Below are 13575 nucleotides of genomic sequence, written 5' to 3'. Positions count from 1 at the left end.
GACAGAGGAAAACCTTTAGGGGAAAAACCCTTTTTGGGCTAAATAATCTAGCTATGCAAATAGATAGTCGGTCTTTAAAATACCAATGCGCACAGATCTTGGTTGGAAACCTTTTTTCCCGGGAAAGAACCAACTGGCCTCTTAGTAAGATTGGAAACACAAGAGCATCTCAGAAAATTCCATTGCCTGGACCAGGATTCAAACCCCAGACCTCTGAATTGATCATCAAGCATATTACCACTACCCAATGACCTCAGTATAAAGTGTTATTTTTTCTCCCACCACACAGTGGTGGGGAAGAATTTGATTTACTCCAGTCTGGTGTGGTCAGTCCCTTTACAAAGCTTGTCTCACCTAATCGAAAAATTTTTTTATCCGATCTTAACCCAAAATTCAAAATGTGGTTGACCATAAGACCACGGCCAAGTTTTAGTAACTAGCCAAATCCGCCCAGGCACTTTTGAATAAAGGGCCCTGAATTTCTGATTTGGGTCCACTCATCAAAAACCCTCTATGGCCCCCATCAGTCCATCTAAGAAATAGCTTTTTCATAGGAACCATTTGTCTGAACAATCCAACAGACAAGGCAGTTGTGGGAGACATGTGCTTTTCTCAAAAGCATCTCAGTTAATGTTCTATTCTTGTAGAAAACATCTAAGAGTAAGTCATACTTTGAGGCATACAAGGAATACCTGCAATGGGAAGATTATCTCAAAGAGGTGAAAAAGGGGCTGGACCCCAGTAGCCCGCTGAATGATCTGTTCCAGACGTCAGAATTCTGGCCCGAGGTTTGTCACATTTTATTGTTTCTTTTATCGATACTTATTAAAATAAAGAGTTATGTTATTTATTTCAAATCTGTGTATAAATACCACACTCTTTTGAAGCAAAAATAGTCTTAATTTATTTGGGTTAGATTGCACTGTAAATGTTTGAGTTAGAAATGAAATACCAGACTTTGGCATCACAAGGTTTTCATTTATGATTTGAAAGTATCAAGGCTATTCATTTAAACTGAACAAGACTGTTGGTACATGTAAGAATGTATTGCTCCAATGTTATATGTTAAGAAAAGAAAAATGGGAGAAAAGAGTAACAGAACGTTTTGCATTAGAATGTTGAGGGGTAGATGGACTTTATTCATTGTATATATTTAATAAGTATTGGACGAATACATATAATAAAGTACAGTTAAAAGTCTTAGTTTGCCATTTGGGTTTATTAGGCCGACATTAGTTTAATTAATAATGATTGAACTTATTAAACCTTACCTTGCTAAATTTCTATAATGAACTTGTCCACCTTTCAATTTTGGACAGTACCATTAACTGTTAAAAGGGGTGCTAACCAAAGAGATACTGACTGAATGGCGAACAGTGCAGATCTTAATCAGACTGCATAAATGTGCAGGCTGGTCATGATCTGCACTGGTTGCAAAGGCAGAATCAGTCATGCTCAGCATGATCAGAGTTAAAATATAATAATGTTATTTTGCAGGTATTGATGGAAATTGTTGCAGTGAATAGCGCCATCTATGGAGTAGTGTTGTCCATGGTTATATGTATGGTGGCGGTTGTGTTGTTTACACGGCATTTTATGCTGCTTCTGGTAATCTTTATAAGCATTACAGGTAAGTTTTAAGAAATGATTTATTTCAAACAGTGATTTTTGTGTGAAAAAATCATTTTTTGATCTAAAATGTGAGGTAGAGGCCTCCCTGGCTGAGTGGTTAAGGTCGCTTACCTCAAATCATTTGCCCCTCACCGCTGTGGGTTCAAGCCTCACTTGGGGCATTGAATTCCTCATGTGAGGAAGCCATTCAGCAGGCTTACGGAATGTCGGTGGTTCTACCCATGTACCTGCTTGTGATGAAATAATTCACAGAGGGGTACGTGGGGCTTTCCTCCACCATCAAAGCTGGAAAGTCACCATATGACCTATAATTGTGTTGGTGCGACATTAAACCTAGCATAAAAAATGCTAAATGTAGGTAACAATTACACAGCTTTCACAGCATTTCTTCTCCATTCTTAGTAGATGTCTAGTCATTAGAGTTAGTTCAAAACTTATGCAGGTCATAGGTCATAGATTGTGTTATTTTGTCTAAGCCAACATGAAATAAAACTTATCATATCTTATCCCTTGTACTGTAATTTGAGAAATTTTCGCAAGGATATAATTTTCACTATATTTGCGAGGCCCTACATTTTGCAAAAAATAATCATCATGTAAGTATTTACCATTCGTATAATTCTAATTCAAGTAGGATACCATTTTTCGATTTCGCGAATATTAAATCTCGTGATCTTACTCAGAATATGTGATTTTACAATATTAATGAGAAATTGTTTAGTCCAAATCATCAGCTGTGCTTGCGTATATTTTCAGTTGTTGGATATGGAATGAAATTGCAGAGCTTCAGATGTACATTATTATGTATTGTTTTTATTCAGAAATGGTGTGCCTGGTTGTTGGAATATTCTACGTCCTTGGATGGGAGATAGGAGGAGTTGAGGCTGTGTCGCTGTCAATTTTAGTCGGCTCATCAGTAGATTATTGTGTTCACCTTGTTGAAGGCTACATTCTTGCTGCTAAAGCTTGCCCAATTAAAGATGTAAGTATACTTGAATTTGTTTAATTGACATGCGATCAATTTCTTGTGGTGAGACCTTTGTTTATTGATATTTTAGCTTGACTTTTCGAAGAAAAAGTAAATCTGTTGCATTCGCCATGATGTTGGTGTTGCCACCGCTGTAAAAGTTTTTGATAAAGTCAAATACCTCTGTTACTAAAAGCTATTGACTTGAAACCTAAAATAGTTATTTTCTATCAAAGTCTACACCAGGAGAAACAATCCCAATAACTTTGATTGAATTTTGACAGAGTTATGCCCCTTTTCAAATTAGAATTTTTTTGTTAACTTTTTTGATTAAGTCAAATACATGTACCTGTTACTATCAAAACTTTTGATTCAGAGTCGAGTACTGAGAAAAGTTGAGCCTGCTGTCTTACAGACAGCTTTTGTTTGAAAAAGTACTCTCACAGTTTATGCCTGTGGGGTAGGGGCATATATTTCCTGTAACAGCTGGTCTATGTTGTTACGACAACTGGTCTATCTTGTTTTATTTATGAGGTGGTGTCTCTTTGGTCGTGTGGTTAAGGTCACTTTCCAGTGTAAGTCGGAAACCTTGCCTAGAGTGCATCATTCTTAATGTGAGGAAGTTATCCAGCCGGATTACGGAAGGTTGGTGGTTTTTCCCTGGTACCCATTCATATGCCTGAAACAGTACTCCAAGAAGCACCTAGGTTCTTCAATCATTATCAAAAACTGGAATAGTTGGCATACGACCTAAATTGTGTTAATGTGACTCTCAAAAAAAAAAAGAACAACAGATGAGCTGCATCATGAGAAAACCAACATAGTGCATTTGCAGCCAGCATGGATCCAGATCAGCCTGCACATCCATGCAGTCTGGTCAGGATCCATGCTGTCCGCTTTCAGAGCCTATTGCAATTAAAGAAACTGTTAGCAAACAGCATGGATCCTGACTAGACTGCGCGGATCCATGCTAGTTGCAAATGCGCTATGTTGGTTTTCTCATGGTGCAGCTCAAATATAAGCTTGAGTAACTATTTCACATATCTCTGTTACAGGATTCTGCCAAAGCCAGACAATGGAGGACAAGTGCCACTTTCAGTCATATAGGCGTGTCTGTTATAAGCTCCGCCCTTACTACTATAATTGCTGCATTACCACTAACACAGACTACGATTCAACCATTTGCCAAGTTCGGACAGATTATCGCTATCAACACGTCTGTCTGCATTCTATACTCTCTCACTGTTTGTACTGCATTACTCAGTACGATCGCACCTGCATTCTTCAATCCATCATGGAAATCTACATTAAAATCCGTGCTTGGTACGGCATGTGTGATTGGTCTAAGCATTCTAGCTATGTTTATTATGTCAAAAGCCGGTCTCTACATACCTGGACCAAATGGAGGATCACTTTTCCCAAAATAGACGGTCATCATAAAAGTTTGTTTCTAGTTTCTAACATGATGCCTTTTCTTTATATGCTTAAAATTGTTCTCTTTTATGTGAGTAGTCCATGGCCTGTTTTCCTTTTTTCATACTTTTACTTCAGAGAATAATTATATGACAAGAAATTCTTGCCTTAAATTATTTTAGTTTTCAATTCTAAGGAAGTATCATTAAAAATAGTGTAGATTTGGTCTTAGACTTACCAGATTTTATAAATGGTACAACTTGAAAAATTTTATGTAAGTTATGCAGAATTCAATTCAGTATAAATGCAAAACTTTTATTTAGACTGACTGTTGTCATTTTATATGGAATTTTACCTGGGTCTTGTGTTGTAAAACTTTAGTTTGAACACCAGTCTCAAAATGTCAGCATCTGATCGGTTAATTCTAGGCTTGGTCTTGAAATTGACCAAAGACAAGCTTTCATTTTAAGTCTAGTCTCTAAAGTCAGTTTTGTAATGATATTCTTGGATGAAAAAAAAAGAATCAAATTTTCAACATTTTTATGATTTTATTAATAGAAAGTAGCTATAGTTATGATTTCATAGAAAGTAGAAGAATCTGATTCTAGTCTTATTAAGCAATTGGGATTGCATAAAATCTTAGAAAACTTTTATGTATACTTTTTTTTTTTTTTAAGAAATATTATAATCCATTCAGGGTTGTATAAAAGTTTTAAAACATAGTTAGTGATTCAGAATATTTGTAGGATTTTTAATGCGAGTCAAATTTTATAACTCAATAGATATAATTTTTCATATTAAAATTAGATAAAAAAATATACTATTTTGTGAAAGCATTCCAAAATGGCCATTGTAATTACAAGTTTTTTGTAAACTGTCAAACCTGTGGTAAAGATCACATGTGAACATAGGCCACCTGTGTGCACAAAAGTCACCTGTGAACAAGTATCTGAACAAAGACTGCTAGTGAACATAGACCACTTGTGAATATAGACTACCTGTGAACATACACTACCTGTGAACATAGACTACCCATAAACATAGGCGACCTGTGTACATAGACTACTTGTGAATAAAGACTACTTGTGAACAGAGACTGCTTGTAATTATAGACTATCTGTGAACATAGACTACATGTGAATGTAGACTACTTATGATTAAAGACTACTTATACAGATAGACAATCTCTAAACTGAACATAGACTACTTGTGAACGTAGACTATTTGTGAATAAAGACTACTTCTGAACATAGACTGCCTGTAATTATAGACTATCTGTGAACATAGACTACTTGTAAATAAAGACTACTTGTACAGATAGACAGTCTGCAAACATAGACTACTTCTGAACATAGACTACTTGTGAATAAAGACTACTTGTGAACATAGACTACCTGTAATTATAGACCATCTGTGAACATAGACTACTTGTGAACAAAGACTGCTTGTGAACATAGACTACCTAGACTAATTTTAGACCATCTGTGAACATAGACTACTTGTGAACAAAGACTACTTGTGAACATAGACTACCTAGACTAATTATAGACTTATGAACATAGACTTCCTGTGAACATAGACTACCTATGAACATAGACTACCTGTAAGCATGGACTACTTGTGAACATAGACTACGTTTATATGACTGAAAAATTGTTGAAAAAGACGTTAAACCTGAACACACACACACACACTTGTGAACAAAAACTTCTTGGTAATAAAGACTACCTGTGAACATAGACTACTTGTGAACATAGACTACCTGTTAATATAGACTACCTGTGAGCATAGACTTCCTATGAACATGAACTACCTGTGAATAAAAAAACTACATGTGAATATAGACAACTTGTGAACATAGACTACTTTTGAACCTAAACAACTTGTGAAAATGGACTTCATGTGAAAACGGACTTCTTGTAAACATGGACTACTTGTGAACAGAGACTACATGTGAACAAAAACTACTTGTGAACAAAAATCACTTACGAAAAAAAAGACTACCTGTGAATGAAGACCACTAATCCTAGGTGCTTTTTAACATGTTTATACAGAAAACCTGTAAGGAACGCCCAACTTTTTAAGTATCCCAAGCATGGCCTTGATACACAGGTTTGTCTGTTTACACATATATACTGCTGTCAAATGAATCTCAGTCTAGGATTTAGTATTTTTATATACTTTTTTATACTTCCTCATTGATAAAATTAAGTCAAAAATAAAAATGTAGATGATTCCATACTTGTATAGATACCCGTACTTGTATGATTTTAATCTTTAAGTTAGTAAGCATCTTGAGTGTCAAAATTTGGAACATTATAATATCCATTTATTTAGCTGTACAAGTGAAATTTGTACCTGTAAAACCTACACCTGAGGTTTTTAACAACTTTTGCATGAAGTGTGCAGTTTGATTAATATAACTGACAAATGTTAGAAGGCACTTTTTCATGTATAGAGTGTTACAACATGAACTAGCAGGTATAATATATGCAAGTACTGGTACATATAGGAATCTGCAGCAATGATAGAATCTGGGCTGTATACGGATTCTATAGTTTTGATTTTATGGTATGTTCTGAAATCAGGTACGTATTAATATGGGTGTTTTTTTTTTTTTCACCAGAAATGTTTTTTAAACAACCAGTAAGTAGATGATTTTCAAGGTTATACCATTGATAATCTTTCATGGATCGTGGTTGTTAAAGTCCTTAACTGAGACACAAACTGACAATTTTTTGTTGGCATTTTCATAAATCAGAGGGCAATAGTTTAAACTCTTGGCCACTCATGCAGGAGCAATAAAATTTTCAAGGAAGAGTAAAAATTATTACAGTTGCCCCTGCATTGGTTACTGCCATAAGCAGAAGTGATGGAATTCTGTTTGATAATTCGATAACTGGACAACAAAACAGTGATTTGTTAATATAACTGATAATACAGAAAATTAACCCTTAGCCTGCTGGCGGTTATTGATTCTGCCTTTGGGACCAGTGCAGACCAAGATCAGCCTGCACGTCCATGCAGTCTGATCATGGTCTGCACTGTTTGCCATTCAGTCAATATCTTTTTGGTATTAAAACACCCCTTTTAACTGTTACAGTTAATGGTACTGTCTAAATTGAAAGATAAACAAGTTTGTTATAGAAACAGCAGGGTAAAGGTTAAAAATAAATAAGACAACTGTATATCGGTTATTAAGAGTTTCAGTTAGAGTGAAAGTGGCAAGTCCAGACTACATAAGCCCTTACTTATTGTTTCTTCATCAATATATGTCTTTTTGTATTTTCTTTACTTTTTTTAAGAGGGAGTCTTTTTTCGGTGTTTAATACAACAGTTTCTTTTTTCGAGTCTTTCAAAATGTATTTGTGATTTATTTTTCATAGTGTTTTATTTATCTTTATTTTTGAAGAGTATCTGTAGCTTTTGCTGGCATTTATGTGTGATTGGTATTATATATTTAACCAGCGATTTAGTAAAAATCTTTACGGTTTGTACAGTGTCATATGCTAATGAATGTTTATACATGTTTTTTGTTGTTGTTTTTTTAAAAAAAAGACAGTTAATGAAGTGCAATTTCATTATTCTGAGGTTTGGGGATTATACTGATTTCACTGGTTTATTTCTTTTAATGTCATACGGCATTTGTTTGGGTTTCAGTCAGTCAGACTTTTTGTAAGAAGAGTGCAAATAATCCTGTTGTATAGCGTTACAGATAACTGATCGGACAGTTTGAAATTAATCTTATTAATTAGATATAATTTTCAACATTAATTTTTAACTGCAACAAATTTTTTCAACCACTGAAGGTAGATTGGTGATTTGCCAGTTTGTTTTTCTTTTGCAAAAATTGTTTAGCTACAGCATTTTACATGTACATTTAAATTATAGACTTTAAAATATAAATGAAATTTATAGTGTGCATAAGAAGAGAAATCACCATTATATCATAGATCTTATTTGGAGTTGGAGACCTCCATGGACGAGTGGTAAAGTTCTCTGACTTAAAATTACTTGCCCCTCACCAGTGTCGGTTCGAGCCTCACTTGGGGCATTGAATTCCTCCTGTGAGGGAGCCATCCAGCTGGCTTACGGAAGGTGGGTGGTTCTACCCAGGTGCCCGAACGTGCTGAAACAATGTACGGAGGGGCACCTGGGGTCTTCCTGCACCGTCAAAGCTGGAAAGTTGCCTTAAGACCTATACTTGTGTTGGTGCAATGTTAAACCCAACAAAAACAAATATTTAGAGTTTAATGTTGAGAAATCATTGATGTGGTGGTTTGATCTGCTTGTTTTTGGAGACGTGGGATGTAGTGTATGATGATGCTTGCATCTGTCTATGCGTCTTTTTGTGCGTCCCTGCAGCATAATTTGCAGCCAGAGCAAAACTAAAATACCATTCAAGTTACAGTCTTTAAACTTTCTATATAGGTTCATGGTGATTAGACCATTTGCAGAATGCAACAATCCACAGCACCCACCCACATTTACCCCAATCCATCCATATATTACCGGAAACCTTGACCCCCAAAAAAATCACCTTTAGTTTCTCGTGCCTTAGTATCCCATCACTGCTGCTGCACAAAAACCTTTACTTCCCTCAACTCCGCAAGCCCCCAACCACTCCTCTTCCACCCAACACCACGTTAACCGATACCTTTCTACCCACCAATTTTTTTTTTCTTTAAATTATCTTCTTTGATCTATTACTTCAGGTATATATTGTCCCTCATTATTGAGCTCTTGTTTAGAATAGTTTTTGCAGTGTTTTGTTTTTGTTTGTAGGTTGTTTTTTTTTTTTCAAATTAATAGTAAAGTTTGATATTTAACTCTGGTATTTTATGTTGGTGCTATGTTATATTTAAAGCCAGGTATTACATTTTATATTAATTAAAACAGGCTGTTTAACTCGTATGGACTCCCCTTTTGCATCGTGAAGTATTTTTTTAACTGTGTTTATTACAAGTTTGGATATTTTATCATATAACTTGAACAGTATCAAGAAAATATATACCTTTGTTCTAATAAGTGTTGTTAAACTATGAGCAGGTACTCACTGTGTAAATAAAACGCTGAATGCAAGGTATTTTGTTAACTTTCTTAAAATAGTCCCTATATTCTTTTCATCAGTATGATGTAATCGTATGTACATATATTTCATCCGTATTAAGTAAATGTTACATGCAGAAATTGGCTTTTCTCTTTCTTTTTGTTTTTTTGCTTAGATTTTATCGATATGTATATACATGTAAGTCATTAAGTGGTTTTCAAAAAAAAAAAAAAAAAAACGTATCAGTTTAGAAAAAAAAAGTTCAGACGGTTTAGAAATTGTTGATTACAGTCATAAATCAACATTTGTTTTTTCACTTTGATAAGAGTAATTTCAGTTGAGCAAACACATGCAAATGATTTCTACCTCACTTAAATCATAAACTGCCTGTCTGGGCATTTTCCTTTTGTATTCAGTACTGACTGTGAAATCAGTTATATTTGTTGTGGACTTTTTTTGTGGATTTTGTAGTTGAGTTAATCTGTCAAATTTAATCGCTATAAAGAAGTAAAATTCCTACAGAATTTATGTTAACCTTTTATTATGCCCCCCTTCGAAGAAGGAGGGGTATATTGTTTTGCAGATGTCGGTCGGTAGGTCTGTCGGTCGGTCGGAATGTAGACCAATCCGTTTCCGGATGATAACTCAAGAACGCTTGGGCCTAGGATCACGAAATTAGATAGGGAGGTTGGTCATGACCAGCAGATGACCCCTATTGATTTTGAGGTCAGTATGTCAAAGGTCAAGGTCACAGTGACCAGGAACAGTAAAATGGTTTCCAGGCAGTAACTCTAGAACGCTTGGGCCTAGTATCAGGAAAATTGATAGTTAGGTTGGCCATGACCAGCAGATGACCCCTACTGATTTTGAGGTCAGGTCAAAGGTCAAGGTCACATTTGCCAGGAACAGTTAAAACGGTTTCTGATCTTCTTGTCCAAAACCGTAGGGCCTAGGGCTTTGATATTTGGTATGTAGCAAAATCTAGTGGTCCTCTACCAAGATTGTACAGATTATTTCCCTGGGGTCAAATATGGCCCCACCCCGGGGGTCACATGGTTTATATAGACTTATATAGGAAAAAAACTTTGAAAAACCTCTTGTCCAAAACCACAGGGCCTAGGGCTTTGATATTTTGTATATGACATCATCTAGTGGTCCTCTACTAAGATTGTTCAAATTATTCCCCTAGGGTCAAATATGGCTCCACCCTGGGGGTCACATGGTTTACATAGACTTACATGTATATAGGGCAAAAAACTTTGAAAATCTTCTTGTCCAAACCAGACTATGGCTTTGATATTTTGTAATGTAGCATCATTTAGTGGTTCTCTACCAAGTTTGTTCAAATTATCCCTCTAGGGTCGAATATGGCCCCCCCCCCCCCCAGGGGTCATATGGTTCATATAAACTTATATAGGGAAAAACTTAGAACCTTCATGTTCATAACTTACATCATTCAAATTTGGACCACATGTATAGTTTCGAGTGACAAGATGAACCTTGACATGAATTGACCTTGATCTTGACCTAGTGACCTACATTCACATTTCTGTAGCTACAGCCTTCAAATTTGGACCACATGCATAGGTTTGTGTACCGAAAAAAACTTTGACCTTGTTATTGACCTAGTGACCTACTTTCACATTTTTGAAGGTACAGGCTTCAAATTTGGACCACATGCATAGTTTTTAGTTCCAAAATAAAATTTGACCTTGATTTTGACCTAGTGACCTACTTTCACATTTCTGTAGCTACAGCCTTCAAATTTGAACCACATGCATAGGTTTGTGTACCGAAAAAAACTTTGACCTTGTTATTGACCTAGTGACCTACTTTCACATTTTTGAAGGTACAGGCTTCAAATTTGGACCACATGCATAGTTTTTTGTTCCAAAATAAAATTTGACCTTGATTTTGACCTAGTGACCTACTTTCACATTTCTCAAGCTACAGCCTTCAAATTTGAACCACATGCATAGTTTTGTGTACCGAAATGAACTTTGATCTCGAGATTGACATAGTGACCTACTTTCACATTTCTGAAGCTACAGGCTTCAAATTTGGACCGCGTGCATATTTTTATGTTCTGAATTGAAATTTGACATTGATTTTTACCTGTTACCTACTTCCACATTTCTCAAGCTACAGCCTTCAAATTTGAAGCACATGCATACTTCTGTCTACCAAAATGAACTTTGACCTTGAAATTGATCTAGTGACCTGCTTTCACATTTCTCAAGCCACAGCTTTCAAATTTGGACCACATACACATTGTTTTGTACCGAAATGAAATTTGACATTGATTTTGACCTTGAGCTAGTCTTGAAATTTGAAACATTCAAAAATGGCTCAGTGGATGGCGCCAAGATCACTCTGTAATCTCTTGTTAGGTTAATAGGTTAAATGTCAAGGTCAGATTAAACCAGAATGGTAGAACTTTTGTTTACAGTGAGCATATAATTTCTGTTCCTTGTGTAATTACTGAATGCATCAAGGGGGGCATTTCGTGTTCGACGAGCTCTTGTTATGCTTGGCATGACTGATTCTGCCTTTGCAACCAGTGTAGATCAGCCTTCACATCCATGCAGTCTGATCATGATCTGCACTATTTGCCATTCAGCTAGTATCTTTTTTGTAAGCACCCCTTTTAACAGTTAATGGTACTGTCCAAATTGAAAGATGGACAAGTTCTTATAGAAATTTAGCAGGGTCAGGGTTAAAATGTCTGTAACTGCAGATTCATATACCCATGAAATATCCTTTTTTTCTTAAAACCATGAAGTTCCTGCCCACTAAATTGAATGATTTCACAGACTATTTAAAGCTTAATTTGTAGTGCAAAATGATACAATTGTATTATAGAACTATGTTTTGCCAACGGTACACAAATTATTTGAACCTGTATTGATGGTAGTTTTGTTGTTTTATTTATTTTAGTTGGTTGTAGAATTTTATTTTTTTTTGTTCTGGGAAGCAACTTCAATTATAATCTTTACAACAAAACATTCTTCTTTCCTCACAGCGCAAGCCACATTATTCAAAGAATCAATAGTTTAAAGTGTAGGTTACGATCATTTCACACATGATCTTTAGACTGTGTCTTCAGGCCTTACTTGGGGTATCAAATTCTTTCATGCTATAATGCTATCCTGCTTGCTTTTGAAGGTTGTTTTTATCCAGGTGCACACCTTTGCCCAAAACTGTGCCTGGAGCTGGGCCTTGGGGGTCACACCAGCATTATAGCTAGAAAATCACTTAGTATGATTTAATAGGAGTCAGTGCGACTTAAAATTCAAATGATATAAAATCAGAATTATAGAAAAGTGTTTGGAGTAAATATGCCATTTTGTGTTTTCAACGAAAAAGTTTTTAAAAAGAGATGCAGTGTACTTGGCTGTAGGGTACAATTTTGTCAACATTTTTGATTTCGTTGATTATCTACGGATAGATTTAGGAATTCAATAGATCCAATATGAGTAGCAACAGTTTCAGCATTCGTACTTTGTCATTAATACCATTATATGATTATCTGCAAAACTTAGCAGAGATCTGCAGCTGTGCATACCACACTTAAACATGAAGGTGTTTCAGGGTCATTTCTAATGTCAAACTTTACTTTTGATTGGTTGATTCTGAGCTCAGTATTTGAAATTGTCCAATGGGAAGTTTGCATTTTTGAAACTCGTTCCCAGATCCAGTTTTATAGTTTTAGAACTAATGTTGCAGATTCTGAAAAATGGATAAATTATCGAGTTTGACAATATTTTTTATAAAAGAAATCCAGTGTTTGAAATGTTTTGCTGTTTTTGGTGATACATGTAATTATATTGTAACCCGGTTTTATGTATCCTTGTACACGTGGTACTAACCTGTTTGGTGTGAATTATCAATATCAGAGTGATTTTAAGAAGTAATTTGAGCCACGCCATGAGAAAACCAACATACACCCCAGTCACACATACGGCACAGATAGCTACGTCTAGCTGTGCTGTACGGATTGGTACGGATTACTACTTTAAGGTACGACTCAGGTACGGATTGATACAGATTACTACGTTTCTATCCGTGGCTAGACATAGCTATCCGCGCCGTATGTGTGACTGTGGTAATAGTGGCTTTATGACCAGCATGAATCCAGATTAGCCTGCTGTTCGCGTTTTCAAATCCTTTTGCTTCTTTAGAGAAACCATTAGCAAACAGCATGGATCTTGACCAGACTGCGTGGATATGCAGGCTGGTCTGGATCCATGTTGGTTGCAAAGCCAATATGTTGGTTTTCTCATGGTGTGGCTCATTTGTCTTATTTGTTTCATAAGTTTGTACAAAGAAATCAATGTTTTAAGGTAGCAGACAAAATTTCCTTTTGACTATGTATTCTCTGTATGCAATTTTTGGCATTCTCGTAATATGAGCCGTGCCATGGGAAAACCAACATAGTGGCTTTGTGACCAGCATGCATCCGCGCAGTCTGGTCAGGATCCATGCTCTTCGCATTCAAAGCCTATTGCTATTC

The 13575-nt window shown here is 35.8% G+C and overlaps 1 protein-coding gene across 1 annotated transcript in view; it reads left to right on the top strand.

The window, feature by feature from the left end:
* LOC123527597 (protein dispatched homolog 3-like) overlaps nt 1-9202 on the top strand; it is a 46717-nt gene extending 37515 nt beyond the window's left edge. The window contains exons 15-18 of the mRNA XM_053522627.1: nt 648-788; nt 1498-1630; nt 2454-2614; nt 3655-9202. Of these exons, the coding sequence (XP_053378602.1) occupies nt 648-788; nt 1498-1630; nt 2454-2614; nt 3655-4026 (807 nt within the window). The 3' untranslated portion in view covers nt 4027-9202. The remainder of the gene's footprint in view (nt 1-647; nt 789-1497; nt 1631-2453; nt 2615-3654) is intronic.
* Nucleotides 9203-13575: the final 4373 nt, after the last annotated feature.

This window comes from Mercenaria mercenaria, chromosome 14 (genome assembly GCF_021730395.1).
Source record: "Mercenaria mercenaria strain notata chromosome 14, MADL_Memer_1, whole genome shotgun sequence".
Lineage (NCBI taxonomy): Eukaryota > Metazoa > Mollusca > Bivalvia > Venerida > Veneridae > Mercenaria > Mercenaria mercenaria.
Note: the sequence above shows the minus strand (reverse complement) of the source record. Positions and strands in the feature narration are given on the sequence as shown.